The 24121-nt window shown below is 38.5% G+C and overlaps 1 protein-coding gene across 3 annotated transcripts in view; it reads right to left on the minus strand.

The window, feature by feature from the left end:
* The window catches only part of EPHA3 (EPH receptor A3), a 311971-nt gene that overhangs the window by 51805 nt on the left and 236045 nt on the right, over positions 1 to 24121 (minus strand). For 2 of the 3 annotated variants that reach the window (XM_075118145.1, XM_075118150.1), the window contains exons 6-11: positions 23354 to 23478; positions 18668 to 18830; positions 13941 to 14043; positions 13401 to 13468; positions 9176 to 9301; positions 2162 to 2347 (exon numbers count right to left, since the gene is read on the minus strand). In XM_075118145.1, coding sequence (XP_074974246.1) covers positions 2162 to 2347; positions 9176 to 9301; positions 13401 to 13468; positions 13941 to 14043; positions 18668 to 18830; positions 23354 to 23478 — 771 coding nt within the window. The remainder of the gene's footprint in view (positions 1 to 2161; positions 2348 to 9175; positions 9302 to 13400; positions 13469 to 13940; positions 14044 to 18667; positions 18831 to 23353; positions 23479 to 24121) is intronic. The other variant, XM_075118146.1, reaches the window with a different exon arrangement.

A 24121-nucleotide genomic window follows, 5' to 3' on the forward strand; every position in this document is an offset into this window, starting at 1 on the left:
ACTGAAAGAGTCAAAACGTTGCTCCTTCCAGGGGTTTGTTTTATTGATTGACTCCTACAGAATTAAATAGGGAAGGGTAATCTTTCTGTACAATTTTCAAATTAATCCACAGAATTCTAGAGTGGGGATATAATTTTCTATTAAATTCTGTAGGCTTTTAAGGGTAATTCCTATAGGTGCCTTGTGGTCTCATACCTCTTAACTCCTACAGGACTTTTCCATGAAGGTGGAACTTACATTGGATTTGCAGTTCAAAAAGTTCAGCTGGGGTAACTGTATTTAGTTTTTACAACCTGAAAACAAACCAATCGTGGTATTTTTATCTGTCCCTTCTTTACCCTTTCTAATTTTCTCCTTCATTTCTTGTTTCAAGGCCTCCAGGTGGGAGAAAGAACTTGTCTAAAGCGTGTTTTAAATATTTTCAGCAGCCACCTAAGGAGACCCATTTTGAATGGGGCAGGGAAGGCAGGACCAGAGCCTGTGTTCCCCTGGGAGGTCAGGGAAAAGCACCCCAAGCCTCTAAAGTATAGCACAGCTGAGGAGGAGGGGAACAGGAAGGCAGTGCTCACTGGGAGATTAGGGGGCTGGCCGGCAGGCAGTCACACCTGCTCAACGATTGCTGAGCAACCAGTCCTATCTGCCTGTCTCTATGCCTCTTCCTTCTGACCTTTAGTTCTGTCAGTAACAGGAAAAGAAACGTGGCTGTATCGCGCCATTCCTCCTTTCTATCTCTCTCCCCACCGGACACCTCCCAGAGGAAGAGATTATGGGTGAAACTCTGGCCCACTCATAACAATAGCAGTTGTGGTATAGACTTCAAAAGGGCCAGGATTTCAGCCCGTGTGTCCTCACCATAAACAGATGTGCAACATCGGAGGAAGAACAGAAAGGGGATGAAGTCAGCTGGAGAGGACATGGGAAGGCAGCAATCGAAAAGCTTTGTAGGGCTAGCAGGGAGCTCAGCAAAGAGTGGGGGCATGTACAACAGCATCCAGCCTGCTCATATTCTCAGAAGTTCTCCACCTGCCACCTATAAATCTTTTTTGAAGCCTGAAGAGTGCTTCTTAACAGCCCACACCCCCCACATCTCCAGGTTGCATGACAAGCTTGTGGGTGGGAGCATGGGTACCCATCCTCCCCCGTTACCACTTTCACAAACATCAGCATGGTCTGAGGATGGTTATTTTTGTTAGTGTTTTAAGACTAATGCCACAATCCAGGAAAGCACTTTAGCACATACTTATCTTGTTTAACTCAAGCAGTACTTGTGGGACCTCAACCTGGTGTCTGTATCAACACAATCTGACAAATGATTTTAATAAATCATAAATATCAGTGAAAATGTATTTTTAGCCACAGATTTGGAATTACGTCTGTTTGGCAATAAAGGAAATAGCTGCAGCAATAAAATTATTACTAGTAAAATAAATGTTCCGATTTAAAACTCTGGGTCAAGACTTTAAAGGTGACTATTGACTTGGAGTGCCCAACTTGAAGCATCTTGAAAAGGGGCCTCCTTTTCATAAAGTACTAAGCACCTACCCTCTGAAAATCAGATGGGGCTCAAGTTGGGCACCAAAAATTTGAGGCGCTCAAAGTTTCTTAAAAATCTTGGATTTGGTACTTAAAACTATTACTATTAATGACTTCAGAAATGTCATGAGACTGTTCATTACATCTATGTTAATGATAATAGCCTAATGATTTAGATTAAAAATGATGCACCATTGCTTGCATCCAATTAGAAGACCTTAGGAAATCAGGCTCCATAACTCCAAAGAGATTATCAGCAAGAGCCTGTTGGCTGCTTTATAGCAATTAGCTCTGGAGTGCTAAATTGGTTAGTATAATCTGTCAGTTTATAATTTAGCTACAACACTCTCTTTCTTTCACCAGCATGCGCTACCTCAATGGAAGCTTACCTAGTCCTGCTCATCTGAGTATTTGTTTCCCACTTCTGAGGTAATTTAATGTAAATCATCAAAGCAAAGGTGCACATTTCCCTTGTTAGAACTTTAGAGGAGTGAAATAGTTTGAACACATTCTAGTAAGGCAACTGCATAAAACAATTCTGGTGGGTTCTCAGAATGTGCCTTTTAAAAAGCTAGTTTATTGAAACTGTTCAGCATCCCCACAGATGGTGTATACTCTGTGCTCTTACTTTTGGTGACAACTCCCTCGAGACGAATGATGTTAGGATGGTCAAACTGCCCCATGATGCTCGCCTCCCCCAAGAAATCTCTTCTCTGCTTTTCGGTGTAGCCAACTTTCAGGGTTTTGATTGCCACTGAAATTTCCTTTTTAGAAGGAAGCTTGAGGCGCCCACTGCACACTTCTCCAAATTCACCTAGCAAGGTGGAGGGGAGACAAAACGTGAAATCTAGTTATTCCAGCTGGAACTTCAGAGAAAAGGCTTAGCGTTATAGAAAAGTCACTGAGGCAGTATCTTTAGTACACAAGACTGGAGGTCAGGAATCTGAGTTCTAAGCATGAGACTCTCAGGCAGTCACTTAACTTTTCCATGCCTCAGTTCTCCGTCTGTAAAATTGTGTTAATGTCACTAAGCTATTTCACAGGCCCTGATGGCCCCAGAACAATGAGTGCAGAAAGTTCACTTCAGGTGTGAACTGATGCAGTGTAGGACAGCCGCAGGAGGACAAACTGAACTGGTATAGTTATAAGCAAAGCGGTGATGCATCTGCATGGACCTTGAATGGACATAATTCTGACCAATATAGAGTTAAGCTGATTTCAAAGCAGTTTAATTATTTCAGTGTAAGTGGTAAGATAAACCACTATAAGACAATTTGAGAATGGACACCTGGAAGTATCTGCCAGAAAAAAGGAAGGTCGAATTGTGCAGCCTTCCCATGCAGACAGGCCCTTTGTAATATTAATCAGTAAGGACCTGATCTTGCAAACACTCAAAATGTGACTTCTATGAGACTACTTTGGCAATAAACACCACACTTGATAGTGTTTGCAGGACTGAGTCCTTCATAAAGTGCTTTTGGATCATAAGATGGAAAACGGTAGATATTTTCTGAATATTTTTATGCATAATTTCCTGGATCAACTTTGTTCAGTGCATATCAGCAAAAAAGGACGAATTTATAATGCAGGATCCCCTCCAAAAAAATTCTTTCATGTTCCACTTTGACAAACACAAAATGTGTGGACAAATTGCTAGGTTATAATCTCACTCATGCTTTACTAAAATTCTGCATCTACTTAATGAATATAAATACCATAAAACAATTGAACCAGGACACTTTTAACAACATAAAGAAAAGCTGCTATGGCAGTGGATTTTGACTCTCAGTAATCTAGAATCCAAATATTTTACAGGAATATTTCACATAATATAATGAACGGTGCATACAGTATCAAAGTTCCAATATTAATCTTTTTTCTATGCAATATAAAGAACACAATGAAAAATGTAGCAAAAATTGATAAATATGCATAAATTGCATGTTAGGTATATAGGTGACCACTCTTTTACAGTTTATGATTGTGGTAGTAAGTGCATGTGACTTCCCCCGGGTGGTTTAGTTAAAAGATATAGAAAACATTTTGTTGAACAGACAACAATGGAATTACAAAGACTTTTTTCTCCCATAGGCCACAGATGCCTGGGGCTTTTTTTTTTTTTATCGTCCACTCTATATTAATAATCACCTGGTCAGCTCTCTTCCTGAAAATGCTTTAGATTTAAATGGAATGCTGTCCCCTAAATATCATAGTCAGAAGTTCTTGTGTAGAAAAGTTTGGCTTGGAAAGGAACAAAAGCTATGGATTTGAATCTGTACTAGTTCATTTTCAGACTAATCAGGAATTTTGTTCATTTATGTGAATGATATAGCATGTTAAGAGCAATTGTTCATACATTAACTTCTTACTAGTTACAATGTAACAATCTAATGTGAATTAGGATGATCTGAACCTATGGACGACAAAAGCACTTTATAACACAGTGATTCATTCTAACATCAAGGAGTTGGTAAGCAATGTTGCTGAACACTAAAATGACTGAGAAGTGTGGGAATAAAATATTCTGAAGTCCACCCTTTATCTTGTGCATTGGTTTTAATAGGTTTAGTGCTCAGAGAAGCATGCTTGCTGGATTGACAATGCTAGTTCCTCCACATCTACCCATCAGTGTGCCTCCACCCTAACTTGGAGCTATCAACTCTAGGGTGAGGAGGGTCGTCATTCTCCACATCCACTAAATCGTTGCCTTGTCTTCTGAGATTGTGAACAATGGTGCCAAATGAGACTTCTTTGTTTTTTTTTTTTTTACATATAAGACTGCCTCGTTGTAAATTAACAGAGGTCACCAATTTAAATGACATATGCCAACATACATGTATCATAGGGCAACAATTTTTCATCAGCACTACTCTGGATTGAATTTGAACCAACAACCCAGAAGCAAAAGACTTCGTATCACATCACCAATCTCTGTACTATCCAGTCCTCTAGCTAGGAACTTGTTATACCATTAATAGCATAAAAATCAAAGTAAATTAAGGTGGAATGAAATGGTGTGTGGAAATATTTCTACATACAATGGTGTACACTATAATAATAATATACATTAGATTATACCCACATTCTCTACGTTATCTCTACCTACATATTGCAAAGCCACCTACAGGTTGAGAAAATATTGTTTTAAATCATTTCTGAGTTCTGTGGAGTGCTAAATTCTGTTCCAGAACTTACAGAAACCACAAAACTTCCTGATTAACCTCCCACCCCATGCTCTGCAAGCTAAAACTGTCAGTATGCTTTATTAAGAGCAAACAGCGCTTCAGTTCAGCTATTACCCTCAGCTCAATACTGTTAGAACACTCTGTGAGAGGAAGACCAAAGCATGGCTTTAAAACAACAACAAGAATAAAAAAAAGTGCAATAAATCTTGTGATGTCCCAGCTTTGTATTTGCTTTTCTTTATGCTTTAATGATCTGCAAAGCTATAACAAGCTAGTCTCTTACAACTACTGTTTGGTCACTGCCAATAGGGCTTGTATTTATGGTTTCAGAAGCTGGGCATTCAGGCATTCCATCCTTCATCTTTGACCAGAGTCACGAGTGAGCGGTTTATTTGATGTTTGTTTGATTTTTTTGTGAAGGGAAAGGTTATACTTGATGTCCTACATCTCTCTGTACCATTTAGCACCAACTATGCAATTTGGACGTAAGATGAATTAAGATTATTTATAAAAGTACAATATTCTTATTTCAGACCCAGTTTGAAAATCCTATTGACCTGATTTTCAGAAGTGCTGAGCACTCACAAATCTAATTGAAGCCAATAGGAGCTGCAAGGCACTCAACACCTTTGAAAATCAGATCACATACCAATGGTAGACCCGACTTGGCTGACTGCTTCATCTGTGAATATTGAGTTTACCTACATAAAACAATTTTGTTGGCTTTCATGTAAACACTGTTATGTTTTCTGAGCTGCCAAGAAAAACAAGTTAATCCTTGAATAGAGTGTAACAAGGCTCCTGGGGTGTTCTAACTGGATCAGCCTTTGGTCTCTAAGCATACAGTACAGGATGGACACTGTGAGAGACCAGCTAACCAACACCCATACTGACAAGCCAACTAAAACAATTATACCACACCTTTCTTCTATGCACCATTGCTCTGTATCCACTTAGTGGTACCCACCTGAGAAAAATGGACTGGATTCCAGCTGAAAATAAGAGTGGTCACTATCTCAGTTCAGAAGGCAATGGGGCTGTGCATACTACTGAGAAAGGAGATAATGTGAGAGAGGTTTTAAGAAAGAATTCTAGTGGTTTTCCCTGAAATGCTTCAGTATCATTCCCTACTTAGGCCACATGCACAGAGTCTACATTACTTTGTCTTTCAGTCTGGCATGTCTCTTTGTCAGTAGAATGCTCATAGATATTATTGAAGGGCAATTCATGATTTAAATCAACTCAGGGAATACCAAATGTTTCTGTTAAACTGGTTGTTCACTGCATCAGCATTTTGTTGTGAATTTAGACCCAGGGGAAGAATAGTAGATGAGCCTGTGAAATTGATTACTGCCTTTCTTCTGGTGTCTTTTAAATCAAAACTCCACTGCTGTGTGTGGATCGGCCAGTGACATCCCAGTTCCACCACAGACTGGGGAGGCAGCAAGGCTGAAAATTCCATAAACTTTGTGAACCTCACCAATCTCAGAGACATTTATTGCAAACTGTTATTAATGTGCTGCAAACTGTACTGAAAAGGGAGTTGATAATCTCTACATGTTAGATATGCATTGTTTAATAAGACATTACACTAAATGTCTGTGCAGTCTTCAAAAGAAACCCAAACACTTAGGCCCTGTTTCAGCAAAGCACTTGCTTAACTCCATTCTCATTCAACAAAGTTCTTACCATGTGCTTACCTCCCCTTTTAAGGCTGCACTAGGGCCTTAAAAAATAACTGAACTGTTTTAAATAAAGGAACAAATCTGGTAAAAACTTGAAACAAGGGTGGCTTAACTGGAATTTTCTGATGCTCAGCCTCTAACTCATATCCCTTATGTATTGTTTGAGGTTCCACTAGAGATATTTCCTTGTCATGCCGGAGTATATTTTCAAAGTAACATGGTTAAGGAGTGATGAAGTGATGCTGTAGCTCACGAAAGCTCATGCTCAAATAAATTGGTTAGTCTCTAAGGTGCCACAAGTACTCCTTTTCTTTTTGCGAATACAGACTAACACGGCTGTTCCTCTGAAACATGGTTAAGGAGTGTCTTTCCCTACTCCTCCCATTAAAGTCCCATGGCTAAAGCCCTGTGGAACAATTTAATTTTAAAATGTCAAGATTACCTCTCAGACTTTGTTGTCTACTTTTTAATTTCATGTTTAGAAGAAATTCCTGGTCAGTTCTGCTGCTTCTGAATGCAATGTCTTTATCACTTCACTCCTCTGTTCTTACCCGCATTTGTAAAGAAGGTGACTGACAGGCAGGGAAACACCAAGACATTGCCTCAAATAGCATTTAAAATAAAGCTAGAATGCTCCCCTCCACATATGGGAACAGAGAAGAGACTAGGGATGTGGCTGGAGGGAGTGCAAGCTTAATAGAAGACCCACCAGGGTATTTCATGGGATTGGGGTTCTATTAGAGCCATGCTGCCATGAGGCTAGTATGGGACCAGGGATACTAGAGGTAGCAGTGCGGCACAAGACCCCCACAGAACTCATCCATCTGTTAGCTCCTCTGAGATCAGTGTAGATCTCAAGGGATCTGCAGCTCTTCAGGGCCAAACTTATTGCCATTTCTACTGGGGTGGAATGAGAAAAGGAATTTCTTTTTTCTTTTTTTTACAGTCTCTCTTTCTTCTCCTTTGCAATACATTTATTTTCAGGCTTCTCTGAATCAAATCTGTTCCCCCTCAATTTCATATGATATCTTTTTTAAAAACTGAGTTTACTGTTAAATCCCATATGCACCATAATAAAAATAAGTCATAACAATGAGCTATATATATGGCATACAATTGAATATCTTCTGCTTTTAAGATTTCTATGGTGCATGGAGCCTAATGTATTCGCTAGGAACCTTAAGGTTGTCTGGGATGACTGTGGGCAGCTGAACAGAAACAAAATTTGCTCCTGAATTTGGATTTTTTAAATCTCTCTTTCTCTTTCTGTCCCCCACCCCATGTTACCTCTACCACATCTGTGTGTAGTGTGCACACTGCAACACTGCCTTTGTTGAAAGATGATGGAGAACAGTGCACTCTTGTGGGACAAAATTAAAACTACCAGGGAACACAAATGTCACCATTGTGGAAAATAATCTGACTTTTTCACACTCACCCTGGCAGCAGCAAAATAATAATCATAATAATCATAATAATAAAATAATAATGATAATAATAAGGCACACCGTTTCTTTCAGGAGGGGCAGTGGTGTGGTGCACTGAATGCACTTGCTTAGCTTTTTTCTTAAAAAAGGAAAATCCTAACAAAGCTTTCATCATACAACAGAAGTCTGTTCTTTCTCAAATCTCCTCAAAATTTGAATGAGAACAGTAAATATTAGGGGAAAAAGTCAGAAGGAAGTAATAAAATCAATCGTCAGAAAATATCTGGTAATTTTCAATGGATTAAAAATTGATTCTGATTCTCACACAAATGATTTCATTTAGGGGGAAAGCTAAGATGCTAAATTTCTGATTTGACAAACCATGTTCTGTCATTGTACATAGAATCATAGAATCATAGAATATCAGGGTTGGAAGGGACCTCAGGAGGTCATCTAGTCCAACCCCCTGCTCAAAAGCAGGACCCATACCCAATTAAATCATCCCAGTCAGGGCTTTGTCAAGCCTGACCTTAAAAACTTCTAAGGAAGGAGATTCCATGAAGCAGTGAGTATCTATCATACAATGGGTTACATGCTACATTGCAATAGGGATAATGTAATTCAGTGAGATATTCAGTAATTTTTTACTCTTGCTCTGAAATCCACCCATTTTTACTGTTTGTTTTTATTAAAACCAGAATTAATGGGCATCTGTACGGCTCAGACAATTGGTTATGGGGAAGAGAACCCTTCACTGCTAAATCACTAATTCAAATCCAAACCAGTGACCAAAATCGAACCAGTGACCAAAGGTCAAAGAAGTCTGATGGATGTTTGGTGACCTGTATGAAATAAGTTGGAGGTATCAGTCCAGTCCCAATAGTCACGTGCCCATATAACAAAACACACCTTTACAGTTAACACTGTTTCCCGTGGTGACAGATTCTAAAGGAGACTCAGGACTGAATGGGCACGGACTCTGAACTAGCCTTTAATTCTTTATGGTGCTTTCTCCAAAAGCGGGTGGAGTGCAGTTTTGGGAAAGGGATCACATTGTTGTCTGTGCTGTGCCTGCTCTGGAGAAAAATCTCAGATGTGTGTGTCCAGAATTGGCAATCCAGAACCTTTAGCATGCACTAAAGTCAGCTTGTTAACCTGTTCAACTTCATCTCAATAACTGTTTGCTTCTTGCTATGAAAAGAGAACGCTACAGTTACACTTTGCCGATACCTGTCAGAATGTGTCCAGGTATAATCCATTCATGTAAATGGCCATAAAGATTTAGAGTAATATACTGAGGAAATCACCTCATGTCTTTTAATTTGACATTAATTATGGCTGTTACCTGCTCCGACAACTTTGTCAATCGATATACTGGTAGCGTCTAGTTCCTTGGCAAATTCATGGACAGCCTGATTGGGGTCCTCATACGTATGCGGATCTACATAAGTTCTGAGACCTGGAAATTTTACTTTAAAAAAAAAAGAGAGAGAAAAAACATTACTTGGTGTTAATTACTCATTCCTAGGAAACCAAATGAGAGAATAAACTGCAAGATATGAACCCAGAAAATCACTATAGCAATAAAATTTAGCATTACTTCCTCAGATTGAACATGTGAAATGAGCTTCTTTTGCAGGTTTCTGAGATTTCAGGTATTAATAACATGGGCATGAACTTGAAACTCAGAAACAAATACACCTTTTCATGTCATTAATGCATTTATTTGTATGTAGATACCATCAGGTTTGAAAGGATGCTTTTAAACTCACCTGTACTTGATAAACTTGGTGGCTTTTTGAATATTAAAGCTCAATATCATCAAGTTTTCTCTCTCTTTAGATGCTTCTTTACACTTACATTTTTGGGGGTAGCACCCAGAGGGAAGGCCTCAAATGCATATGATAATACTGCAGTGCAACATGAAGAGTTCTTTAAAAAAAAGATTCTACAGAACACTAACTTCAAACCTTTTACCTCTGAATATCCTCAGACTTCCAACTGGATGCATCCTAAAAGATGCAATGCATGAACAAAAGCTAAACACGGTGGAAATAATTAGCACTATATAAGGATAGTGGCAGATTGTTGTGATTATTTAGCTTTAGTGACAAATAATGCTGACACCAACATCATCATATCATTGCCTTCCGCAGTTTTCTGGTCTGTGGTTATCTGTTCATCCAGGGCGAGCAGTAGAATCAAATGAATGCTTGGGACTGTATGGCGTTTAGGGGCAAGTCACAAGTTGATCTCATTATTCTTTCCAGCAGTCGGGCGGGAGGGAGGGGAAACACATTCCAGATTCTCTCCCTCTCTCCCCCCGCCTCTGGCAATTATACTAGAGGAAAGCCATAGCCTTATTCTGCTTCCCCTGCCACTTAGTCATGGGCCGCTCCTGCTTGGGTCTGATAAATGAATACAGGGCCAGTTGTACAATTTAAGTAAGATGTTTCTTTAACAACAAGTAAAATAACCTACACACTCAGGAGTATCCTTTCCAAGTGTGGCCCCACAGATTGTGTTGAATATTGACCTGTGCTCCATTTAAAATATGCTTTGCAGTGGTTATGCAGAGAGAGAGGGAGAGGCAGAGGGAAACAGGGGTGGGGGAGGGAAAGAGACCTTTCCAACATCAGGTAGAATGTGGCATTATTTTAACATTAAGGCATTACAAATGTCATCTTGCAAGGCTTACGAAACATCAATTTTAAGAAGATTTATTGGCCTTGGAACTGACAGAGAAATTACAAAAATGAGTTCCCGCGCTAATTGCCTCTAAAACAATGCAAACTAAGAGTCATACTCTGAACAGAAGGGCTGTGTGTGTATATACTATTAAATGCTGAATGTGTTTCCCTAAAGGGTTTGATGATTAAAGAATCATTCACAAGTAAAACAAAAAGTAATTGGCCGTATATTGCTGTTGGTAAAAAAATCTTGTAAATGCTCCTTTCCGTCCAAGTTGAATGTATGTTACAGGCTCCCTCATACCCCCAATAAAAATAACAGTTGAAAGCTTCTGCATGATGGGGGGTTTGGCTGCTGATTTTTAATGCTGACCCCAGAGGTTCCCAAGATCAGTCAATGGTGAGGCAAGGAGAATAATCCCTTCACACCAATAATTAAGGGCAGCTCGTATAGTAACTGGGTTCTGTCATGAAAAACAGATAATAAACACATGCACATGTGTTAAGCTGTGCTACTTTACAGCTCATTCTGGGCAAACATAATAATTTACATTTCCATTTTACCAGCATGAACTGCCCTAAGGGTAGCAAAAGGTAGAAAGGGCCTAGCTAAAGAGGGCAAGGGGAGAGGATCTGAATAGGTGAAACATTTCTTGTCCTTTGAGGTACTATTATAGGATTTGTAATAAGGCTACAGGGAATAGTTCATGGCTGGAGCTTTTTTTTTTTTTTTTTTAAGTAATTCAGAATTAACTGACTGAAATAGACCAGCTGCTGTATTTAAAATGCAGAAAGTTTATGACAGCCATGGAAGTTATTTTATCCTCTCGCAGTTAATACAAGAGAATTTTTGTTTCTTTGAGTAAGACTGTAAAATAGCAGAAAAAAATAAAGTTTCAACAGCCACATGCACACACACAAAAACAGCCTGACAGCTATAATATGTGTGTATAATCAGTTACTCCTTTTAGGATATTTCTCAGTAAATTTATCAAAACTCAGAATACGTGACCTATTGGATTCTCACCATATCCTCAGGATCAGCATGACACTACTCAGAACACAGTACATAGATAGACAAAGCCAAATTTAAAGCAGTATAATCCACAGGAATTTAAGTGCACTGACAAGTTTAAGAATAGTGATTGTGACATTCCATTGTGGGGGGGTAGGGAGAGCAAACCCTGACCTGTTATTTGTCCATGACACTTTTAGTTAATGGTGGTTTTTATTTTATAACCTAATTAAATTTGAGTGATGAAGCATTAATGTTATGGGACACATACAACTATATAGATTGTTTTAGCCTAGTTTGTTAGCTGTCAACATGCAGCACTAAACAATCTGATATCACAGCCTGTGTGTTCCAGGAAATGGGGCAGGAGGCAGAGACAGAAAGAGAGAGAGAGCGTGAGTGTGTGCGATTATTGGAGAAGAGATGGCTCCAGACAAAAAGTATAATATGAACTTCCAAGCATCAAAGGCCCCATTGTGACTGTAATTAGGAAGCAGTTCTAATTTCCAGGTAGTGCAAGGGAACTCTACTGTGGGAAAAGGTAATTTAATTTTTACTTGGGATACTACTACCTACTACACCAAACCACTGTCTTGCGAAGATGGTAATGTCACTGCTATGTGCAAAAGGGTACATAAAGAGAAAAGCCATTCAGCCATAAACTAAAATAACCTTAAATGGCAATTTACTACACAATATAAATACAAGATACCATATTCTTTATAGTGCTGTGTAGGGGCCTTCATTTGTAGATGAAGCTGTTTAAAAACAGACTATGCACTTATTCTCAGAATGGACTAAGTGCATGAGAAACTGAAACTGTTTATGAATTGTGGCTTCAAAAAACACGTTCTTTTCTGCCAGAATCTTAAACACTTGAGTAATTAGCTTTAAGATGGGTTTCAGAGTAACAGCCGTGTTAGTCTGTATTCGCAAAAAGAAAAGGAGGACTTGTGGCACCTTAGAGACTAACCAATTTATTTGAGCATAAGCTTTCGTGAGCTACAGCTCACTTCATCGGATGCAGCTGTAGCTCACGAAAGCTTATGCTCAAATAAATTGGTTAGTCTCTAAGGTGCCACAAGTCCTCCTTTTCTTTTAGCTTTAAGATGTTACAAGCATGTCCAAAACAGGCCTAAGACCAGGCAAGATCTTGTATCTTTATAAATCACTATTTGGTGATTGTAAAATAAGGCCCTGATCTAAAGACTATTGAGATCAATGGAAAGACTCCCATTCTCTTCAATAGGCTTTGGATCAAGCCCTAAGAGAGCACAACTAAATGCTTCACTCTTGTCAGCTGGCTTCCATGCATTAAGACATTACACAGAACATGTTCTTTAAGCACAGTGAAATTTGTAAATGACAGCACACTTAGTAGGCTTTCCTGTCTTCAGAAACTGCTCCAAAATCTCTTTCAATAAATTGAACCTAATTCAAATGGAAGTTTATTAGCAGACCAATTTTGTCAAGCAAACTGTTTTTGTTGGTCAAGATAGGATTCACTGATTTTGTTTTTTGCTTAGGAAAAATGTTATTTAGATTTCACCAGTGGTTAATAATAAGGCAGTTGAAGCTATGCTTCGCATTTCAGTAATGCACAGCTTAATCAATGTAATATTATGAATCATATGTATCATTTGAGAACAGCCAACACTATTTTGTTCATTACTAATCTGACCCTGGAGGAAAGAGGTTGAAACAAAGATTAATTAGTGGGGAGAACTCTTCTCCACAAAAAAAAAAATCTCTCCTCCCAATTGCATTTCAGTTTATTAGTTTCCTTTTTATTTAATCTGAAAAACATCAGTTGTCTTTGGGATTCACTTAGTAAAACAGGAAATTATAAGTCTTCAGTAACTTACAATGTCCGTTACCAAAATGCAGCCTCTTCTCATCAGCACCATGTTTAGATTTGTTATAGCCACAGAATCTACAAGCAACAGAGAAAAAATGAAGAAACATATACAAGTTTATATGCTAATTGCATATGGAAACAGAATAAAATGGTTTCCCTAAACAATTAAATGGCTGTTTGAAAGCTTAATGATATTTACATTCTCTGTACCCTACAGAGGCAAGCTATGTTCTCAGGGAATTCAAGGAAATTGACTAACGAGAGGATTTGTTGATTTTTGGCCCCTACAATTTAGTTCTACAATTGCCTAAGAATGTGTCTGTAGCATTTTTTAACAACTACTATATGATTGGTGCTGCTGTTGTTAGCAGGCTCATTACAGAGTATGCAACAGTGCTCTGAGCTGGTAGGCTGCACACGAGGGGAAGATGAAGTCCAACTATTTTAATGCCTGACAGCATTTGATTGACTGTGCTCATCAAGTCCCCATGGCAGATGATGGAAAATGGAAATAGGTGTAAATGTGTAAGACAGATGATGAACTAACCTCCCAATCAGGACGTACACCACGACTGTGAGGAGAATAATTGCTACTGCAGCTGAAATGGCAATCATTACAACCTGGCTATTTTCGCTGGAGATGGAGAATGCTGGAAAGTTAAAAAATAATGCAAATAAAATAAAACAAAATGGCATTAAACACATTACAGCATACAAACCCTGGGCAGCTAATAAATTAGGTAACCACTGCTTTGTTCTGAACTTTGAAAACATCTTCCTGCCCTATTCTTAAGTAATTCTTCATTATATACAAACATATGGAGAGACAGGGAAAGTTTCCCCTCATTGCCTTGCCAGTTTGCAAAGGTTTTTGCTGATAATAATTATTGTTGTTATTGTTATGGAAGCTGCCATGGCTAATATCTATGATTGTCATTCCCGAGGAAGGATGACATTTTTAGGGAAGAAGTCCAAGCAAGTCAATATCTATCATTATTATTTACACTTCTATAAGATATTGTAGCTGAGGATCTCAAAGGGCTTTGGTGAGCTAAGCCCCATAATATCCTTGTGAGGCAAGGGATTATTATCCTAATTTTACATCTGGGAAGAAACCGGATGGGAAAAATGCCTCTTCAGAATTGGGGCAACAAGTTTGTGGGCTGTTGAGCAGAGGGAAATGGAGAAAAGGAGCTCCAAGATGGTAAGAATCTATAAACGAATTCAGGGAAGCAACTCACTATGAGGTTCAGTGTGGAAGAACTCCTCAGTGATGGCTCAGTCTCCACATGGAAAGAAGTCACTATGCATTATGGGTATGACCTACCTCATGTTCCACAGATTAGAGACATACAACAGGGCTTGTGTGGCCTTGGTAGCCTAGTAATTGTGATCAAACTTTGGGAAGATTTCACATCTACCCATATAAAATGTACAGCTATTACGGTGATATATATTTATAGTTGTGGCCTGTCATCTTTTCTCCAAAGGTATTGGTCAGCTTCCTTCTATTTATCTTACAGTGGCATCTTCAAAGTGTATATATTTTAATCATGTTAAAAACAACCTAAAATGAACAGAAGTGATCTTTTCCCCCTTATCATTGCTACCATTAATGACTTTTCCTAGGTACTCCTGGTTTGTCCGTTATTCTAAAAGCTGAAAGTCACCACAATAATCATTTGAAACTAAGTGATTTTAAAACAAGGAGCTCAGTTATTTCCCAGAATAAGAGCTGGGTGAAAAAACAGCTCACATACCTCAAACATTCAAACATGTCAAGTGCAAGACCATTTGGCTTCTTGCTAAATTTCTGTGTTTATTTTTAGGACATTGTCGTCTCTGAACAGAATGCTTCTTAAACCTCAGACTCTCAATCCTTATTACAAGTCCATAAGTAAAATTTACCACTACAGTATCTGTGGTATAATCTTGTGTTATGCCTTTGGAATCCTCCCCCCACAACACACACCTCCAAATTCACAGGTATGGCAAATTAATCATGGCTGAACGCTGGATAGGATTATATTTAGAAAGCTGAAATTTTCCCCCCAAAATTTCATGCATACTGTAGCGGGGAAGTCTCTGGCCCAGATGTTCAAACCTGGAAGCCAAAGCGTAGGCACCTACATCCATATTTAGGCACCAAAATAAACAATCTAACTTTTAGAGTTAGTGGGCACCTGCAGCTCCTAGTAGAGAAAATGTCAGCTTTAATATCTAGGGTGAACAAAGGCAGTGATAGAGCTAAAATTTGGATGGGTAGCTCTAACAAATGTCTTTTGAAAGTCACTATAAAACACAGAGAGAATAGAGGCCCCAGTTTAACAGAGCGCTCGAGCACATGCTTAACTTCTCTAGTGCCCCAACTACAAATAAAGGGCTCATACCTGCAAATGTTTACTTATTTCAGTAGTCCTTACATTAACTGTGCCAATGACTTCAGTCAGGATACTTATGTGAGTAAAAGTGTGCGGGATACAACCCCACAAGAGAAGAGTTAATTCATTAAATTGGATTATGTTATTACATTACTGTAAAAACAATTTAATTTCTCTTGGAACTTCTTACACTGGATGTTTGTTTTATGCTCAGAGGGTGTAATTTGCCCCTGTGCACAGGACCAGTATAAGGTCTGTGCACTACTTTGCTCCCATGTATATCATGCATTGATTGGCCTGGAATAGGTACTCTGCACTCTGCAAGAAGGGTGACCATTCTGAAAGCATTTTCATTCCATTCACAGACTGAAATTTTATTTTGCAAAACTTTCAGCTGGATTTTTTTTAATAAGCTTTTTTTTGAGGGGGGGAGGGGCGGGGGTTTAACTATTTGAAATTCATCATTTCTGAAAAAAATCCACCCCGTTAGTAAGCTGACTAGTCAAAACTTGCAAGGCAAAACACCCTGGAAAATGATCAGTGGAAAATGGCCATATTGCCTGAAAGGGCCACATAACAGATGACAAATGACAAACAAAAACTGACAACTGGGCTAAGGAAAACCAAGCTAAACTTTTCTTCTAAAGTTACTGTAAAAAAAAAAAAGGAACAGTTTTTTTAAAAAAAGAAAAGAAAATCATTTGGCAAAAAGTTTCATGTTCAAATAAAGCCCATTTATTACTTTTCCCCTACACCCATCTCTAGTTGTGCAGATCACAGTGTTTTTCCAAGCAAAAATGAAGGGGTATTCGCAGTTCAATTTTCAAACATGGAAGAGTGCTGCACTGAAATAGAGCATTCTAAGTCCCCGAATAGGTAATTTTGCTCATGCAAAGAGTCTCATTGTGACTCACTGCAGACTATTCATGTGTGCAAAGGTAAACTGGTATTACTCATGTGACCAAAGTTATGCATGTGCATAAATGTTTGCTTGACTGGGGCCTAAGTATCTAAGGTCTCGATTCGGCATTGACTTCAATGGAATAACTTGTTTTTAATGTGAGATACATACTTAGTACTCTGCTGAATCAGCATCTAAACGTACATCTTGTGTGCCTACATACTGATCTAAGGCCAAGTCTACACTATAAACTTACATCAGTATAACTATGTTGTTTAGGGGTGTGAAAAATCCACCCCCCGAGTGAACCAGTGATACCAACCTAACCCACCGTGTAGACAGTGCTATGTCGACGGGAGGGGTTCTCCCTTCAACATAGCTACTGACTCTCAGCCTTAATTTACACTACAAAGTGAGGTCGATGTAAGCTGCCTTACATCGACCTAACACTGCAATTGTCTACATGAAAATGTAGCTCCCACCAATGTAACTTGTCCACTGCACCGACTTAATTCCACCTGCATGAGAGTCACGGCACTTAAGTCGATGCAGTTAGGTCAATGCAGCGTCAGTGCCTTTCAGAATCCATCCCACAATGCCCCCACTAAGAGTTAAATCAGTGCAAGTGCTCCTGGCGAGGACGTGTACCGCCAGCACAAGAAGCGTAATGTGGACATGCAAAAGCAATTAAATTACTGCAGTGGCTGTATGTTGCCTTAACTTAGATCAACTTAATTTTGCAGCATAGACTTTCCCTCCTGGAGGTGGATTAACTACACCAACAGGAGAAACGCTGCCATCGGCATAATAGCACCACTACAGCGTTTTAAGTGTAGACCAGCCCTTAGAATTGAAATGTAATATTTGGACAGGTTACTGACCCTCTATTTGAAAACTGGGCCCAAAGTTTCCTTAGAGGAGAAACATCAGGAAAGGTACACTGGACACCATAACTTTCAGGGTTTCTTTTAAAAACATCTCAAAGTCTTTAAAATTGCTCTTTCTAACTTCAGATAGGACCAGCTCTTTCAGTGCTAATGGAACAAATAAAATAATCACTCAACGTTGTACTTCTATGGTAGCTCCATCTAAAATACTCAAAGTGTTTCATAAAGGCTAATGATTAAGCCTCTGTTGTAACAACCAGGCAAGGTACAAACAAACTTCAACAAGACTTTATTTTTAAAGTGGAAACCTCTTTACCAAGCTGCTGCTGCACCCTCGGTAACTCTCACTCAGCCTCCTCAACCCCGCCCCCTTCCTGTTTCCTGTCCTTTCAGACTCCCAACAGCCAGTGCTCCCAGTTCTAAACATCTAAACACCACAGCCTCATATTGCAACTGTCAGGTGGATAAGTATTGTCTCCACCTTATAAAAGAGAAAACTGAGTCACAGCATTAAATGACTTGCTTAAGGGTCACACAGAAATTTAGGGGCAGATATGGGAATAGAACCTCGATTGTCTAAATCCAGCCCTGGGGTTTAAGTGAAACACCATCCTTCCTCTCCTGATTATACTAAATTCACCTCATGGCTACTTAAGGCAAGCAGCTATGCTCCAAGGTGATGAGGAGAATTATGCACTGATTTATGGGAATAGAGGAAAAATGAGACCCTCATTCTCTTGGAGCACAGACTTTTTACAGTTCGCAGAGTGAGGCAACAAGCTTGGAATATTGTGACATTATTGTTACCGTATCAGACTTCCTTTCTCAGCAGGAGTTGCCATCGAGCATAGGATCATATTAATTCTGGAAACAGGAATAAGATAGGACAGGGAATGGAAGAAAATATCACCTGTGCTATTTTCAGTATACTCCTCACCGCATATTTCAATTTTAATGATAAACTATAAAATTATACAGTAATAGTGCCCAAAGAGACACATAATAAATAGTTACAAATCACATATGCTAAACCAAACTAGGGAGGGAACGAAGCTAGCCATTATTGGGCAGGAAAATACTTAAAGTCATTTGAAATAATACATACAATCTGGACTGGTTTCAAACTCAAACTTGCGGCTGTTTGTTCCGTATCCAGCTGCTGTCCGGGCTCGGATTTGGAAGACGTAGGTGGTATCAGGTTTGAGGCCACTGATGGTAACGTTGGTGCCTCTCGCTCTCAGAATAGTATAACTTGTCTCTTGTTCCTGCTTTGGGGAAAGAAAACTGCTACATTAAAACACAACGTACTGCAAATCAATTAAAGCAACACCGTATTTACTACAATATTACCCGGATAGCATTGTCAGGTTTTTTCAGTACTAACAATTATGAACTAAGTAAACTTTGTGCAGCCATGCAATTTAAATCATCATGGATCTGCAGATGAGCAAGAATCTCAAATCATTAGGGATTCTTTTACCTGGTACTATATATTCTATTTATGAGACATTTTATTTAACATTTTGCTATCGCTTCGCCTATACTATTCACTTGTACTGTTACATGAAAATGACAATAAAAACGTTACTTAAAACCCATAAAACCTAGCAACTCCAACTGCACCAAATTAGAAGCCAATTTAAGCCCATTTAAAACCTTTAGTGCCTTGCAGTCCTATAGCTTTGGCTCAGCTTTTACTGCTATATGTTTTACAAGTCATTTTTTACCTTTATAGCAATAAGAATACTACTAAGGAACTTTACCTTAGTTTTACACACAGGTTAATAAGAACTATATGGCACTTAAATTCTGGGCCTGATCTTGCAGTCCTCTCTCATGCCAAAACACTCTAAAGGCAGTGGAGGCTTTGCCTGAGTGAATTCTGGGCTGTAAGAATCAGAGAGGTAAGATGTATCCACTCTTTTTCCTCTTTGCCAAAGAATAATGTGTAATATCCATATCTAGCTATCTATATGTGCGTATATATACATTTGTGTGTATACATACACATATACACACACAAAAAGCACTGTGTCAGAAACCCCCCCCACTAATCTCTATATTAGTGTTTTATTTATTTATTTTTATGACAGAGTGTTTTGTATGTAAAAATTGACAACTTAGTGAGTTTGGGCACATTTTATACCTTGCAAAAAGTTAATTCTGCTAAGAAAATGACTCAGACCCACCTGTAACCATATAGTCCAATGATTTAAACACTTGCTGCTTTATATTGTTTGTAGTTCTAAGGCTGTGCTGTGCTAAAACAGTGTTTTTGGCTTCCTAAAAATGACAGCTGGTTCCCACTTCAGGAAAAGCCTGGACAGAAGCCATACATATGGGAAGCTGTGAGGAACTCAACTGCTTTCGATCACAGAGATTCATGTGAACTTCCTTTTTAGTTTGTTTCAAAAGTTGCTTTATTGCTTGGAAGACTTCAAACTCAAAGCAAAACTCTGCTGGGTTCACTGAGTTTTGCCAGCTGAACTGAATTTCAGGTGCGTGTTGAGAGTAGGCCTACTCACCTAGCTTTGCATTTCCTGTAAAGTTCACAGAGCATTAACATGAGTTTGGAAGGTACTATATATACCCATGAAAGTACTAAATTGAGTACTGAAGTATCAATACTGATCTTGGAAACTACCCTACATACTCTCAGGGCCAAGGCATATTTATTTTACTCACGTGAATACTTCTATTAACTAGGGTTGCCGTAGAGCATATTTACACAACTTTGTAAACCCAGGTCTGTGAGACCCAAGCTTGTGGTCCTGCCGTTTCCAAGCCTGTGCTTGAGCGTCCATACCACATTTGAAACCTGGTTTTATATTTGCTGGGCCCAGGTCTCAGAGTTGTACAAATGTCCATATTGCATTACGCAGACCTATCTCAGGTCTGCGGCTTGAGCTGCGTCCACACTGCAAAATGTCAGGGCTTGGACCCAAGTCACAGCGGGACATGGCCTCTGATCCACCCTCCACCCCCTATTCCCCTAGGACCTGAGTCAAACTGATTTGTGTGGACTGAAGGGGGCTTGGTTTCAAACGCGAGTGTGAGCCCAACCTTAATGTGAAGTGTAGACACACCTTAAAGACTCAAATCCCAATTCACAAAAGTACCGAAGCATGAACCAAACATTAAGCATGTGAGTGATCTCATTGACATCAATAAGACTACTCACATAAAGTACCTTCCAGAATCAGGGTCTTAAACAGGACTCATTGTGAGTGAAAATTGGACTAGATTTATCCCTGAAAAATTATCTACAAAAGCCTCTCTCATGGTCCACTTGCTTTCAGACTAAGAATGAAAAAGAAATCTGTAATTCATTTTATCTGGAACTTCTGCCCCTCTTAACAAAATAAAGCTTTTAATTCAATGTTTAAATATACAGACAAAAAAATCATATACCATATGATATGTGTATATCTAGTTTGAATGGATAGTCAGTTTGATATGATTTTAGGTTATTTTTATGCAATGCAAACATATCCTTATGCATCCATGCACCTTAGAAGAGAACACATGGTCATGGCTGTAGCCATTAATACCACCCAATGTTACTCAGTAAATAAATGTTCAAAACTGTGATATGGTGGATATTATAGTATCTTAGTTTATGGTAAACTGCACATGACATATGTTTTATATGTCAATTTTTATGTTAATCGTAATCAAATCAGCATTACACCACACACAAGCCTTAGTTTATCTTCCATGTGGGAGGAAGTAGAACTTCAGAGATATTGCACTCTATTCACCACAAGCAGCAAGAATATACAAAAAGAAAAGAGAGTCTTTGCCAGGCAGAACTTCAACCAAACACTCAGTATGTTGATGAATTAAAAACTTGACCCGCAAAGTGTATTCTACATAACCATTTCCTCATAGTATACCTGATACCATCTTTAATGGTGAGAAAATCCTGCTGCTGTTAGTATTTCATGTGCAATGAAAATTGTGCAATTTTAATCTATATTTTATTGACGGTACTTCAGCTAAGTTTAACATTTTTAGTGGCAACATTTGTGAGAGTGAAGACTATGTTCTTTTTTCATATACATAGTCTTTATACTGTATTAGAAGGAATTCTTATGTAACTGTTGTGGGTAGCACACATAAGGAACAAAGAAGTTGAAACCTCTTCAAAAGCAATATATAAGTGCAATAATATTTCCTCTTAATCTAGAATCTAAACTGTACACTAATATTCCAACACTCAGAAAATTCACATCGCATACCTGACCTAGCCCCAAAAATGAGGGAGCTGGAATTTGAATGTGACTTAAATCCGACTGTATATAGCTTGCTCTCTACCCTCAAGATCACAAACAGCTTTCTTGTTCTTTATCTTTTCTTTTTTAAAATTAATCTGCTGCACAAATGGCAATATCACTGTTGGGGGCACATCTATCTTAATCTAGTGAAACTCCTATTAAAACCTAGTTGCCATATATATCAATGGTACTTCTGGGTACATTCTCAAAACAGTTTGTGCAAGTCATTATGACCAGCCATTGTGTAACATATACATATGTTTACCCATGTGGAAAAAGTTGCAAATTTTCTCCCCAAATAATTTTAATAACCAGACAGTTGGTTTGGAAGATATCAATATATGCTCAGGTTCTATATATTTGTACATCAAAATAGGGCACCCTTAAGACCTAGAGTGGCAAACTTTTAATAAAAGTGAGTAGACATATTGACTCAGAAGATCTATTTACATGAATGAGTAATTGTGAAAGTAAGGATTTGCAGGATTGGACCTTTAGGCCACAATTCAGTAAAGAATTTAAGCATGTGCTTAACATTAAGCACTTGTATCTTTCCACTGACTACAATGGGACTGCTCACATGTTTAAAGTCAAGCACATGCTTAAGTGCTTTGCGGAACTGGGGCTTTATTTTGTACTCCTCCCGTAGCTGTGTTGGTTTTACAATGTCAATAATGGGGGAAAGTGGTAAAAATTCACTTGTGTAGGCAGCTTGCCAAAAGCTAAGTATTTGTAGAGACAAGCCCTTTGTTTAATTCACTTGAATTAAACTAATTCAGAATAAGGTATTCTTATTTTGGAATAAGAGTGACCACACATGAAGTTAATCAGGAAGAGTTATTCAGATTTAAATCTACACCCTTCTTTATTCCAGATAAATTTGCATGTGTGGACAAGCCCTGAGACTTCATTATCTTTACAAAATATACGAGGTATCGACCAACCACTTAAAATATAATACTATTGTCAAAATAAAGTGAAGTATATTTAGTGGTGCACTTCCCTAGTTTTATTTCCTTCCTTTGCATGCATTCATTTATTCCCTAATTAGCAAAATTCAGTCATTCACAATGGGTCTATCAGTCTTTACAGTGCATTACTGGAGTGATGTAAATTGTAAACAAGACACTAAACAGAGAAATCTAATCCCTCTCAATTCGCTTTTGTGAAAATATTCTTTATGCTGCACTGAAACACCAGCTCATTAGTACATGCTTATTTGAAACATAATATATTTGAGTAAACACAACTGAGAAGAAAAAGGCTGCTTTACATTTCACCTGTTTTAATTTCTACACTAATTTTGGAGCATTCTGACATGAATTTGATGCACAACTCTACTTACCAACTTTTTTCAGATTCTCAGCGTATTCTCCCTATTATTATTAAATTGAACAGTGTCAATATTTAGTTGCCACTGAGAGTGAGTGAATGGGTGCATCCTCCCAGCTTTCGTGAAGGGAAGAAGAAATGATTCCATTACACACACCTCCCCTTCAATCCTTTCCTCCCACCTTTTCGTAGTACTTGACCTCGTAGTCCAAGATGATGCCGTTAGGCTGCTCGGGTTCTTGCCAAGACAGAGAGACACTATTTCGGGATGTCCGGTCTTTCCTAATTATTGTGATGGGGGACGGGGCTGTATGGAGAAGAAGGTAGGGGAGAGAGAAAAAGCAAATGGAGTTTATCACTGTTCTAATCCTTGGCAAGGAGGTATTGTTTCCATTTAAAAGACTCCTGAGTATAGGCCTGGCCCTGTATCAACACTCAGCAGCTGGATTATAGTCTTGGTACACATGTCTTGAAGCATACTGGCCTGAAGGAAAGTGAGCTGAGACTTTCTGTTACTGGTGGACTAGTGGCAAGACAGCAGATGTTTTCAATCTGCTACTATAATGTAAGCAATAAAATACATCTGATATATTAAAAAAAAAAACAAATAATGGTACTACCTATTTGTTATAATGTTGCAGCATTATTATTACCAGGCTCAGCAGTTCATTGATAACGTTTTCATATGCAAGGATACTACAGGACTGGAATACATTACATACAAGGAGTCTCATGGTATCCATAGTTAATAATAATCAGCAGCATATTGCAGAATACATCCTTTTTTATGAGAGTATTTGGTAAGGATTCCCCTGATGCAAATTGTTCCTACATACATCGCATTTCCTTTACAGTGTTCCTTTTAAAATAAAAAATCTAAAATGCAAAGTACATGTGATTTAACTTACACTGCCAGTAATTTTATTTCTGAGATACATTAATCACAAGTA

This window comes from Caretta caretta, chromosome 1, assembly GCF_965140235.1.
Source record: "Caretta caretta isolate rCarCar2 chromosome 1, rCarCar1.hap1, whole genome shotgun sequence".
NCBI lineage: Eukaryota > Metazoa > Chordata > Testudines > Cheloniidae > Caretta > Caretta caretta.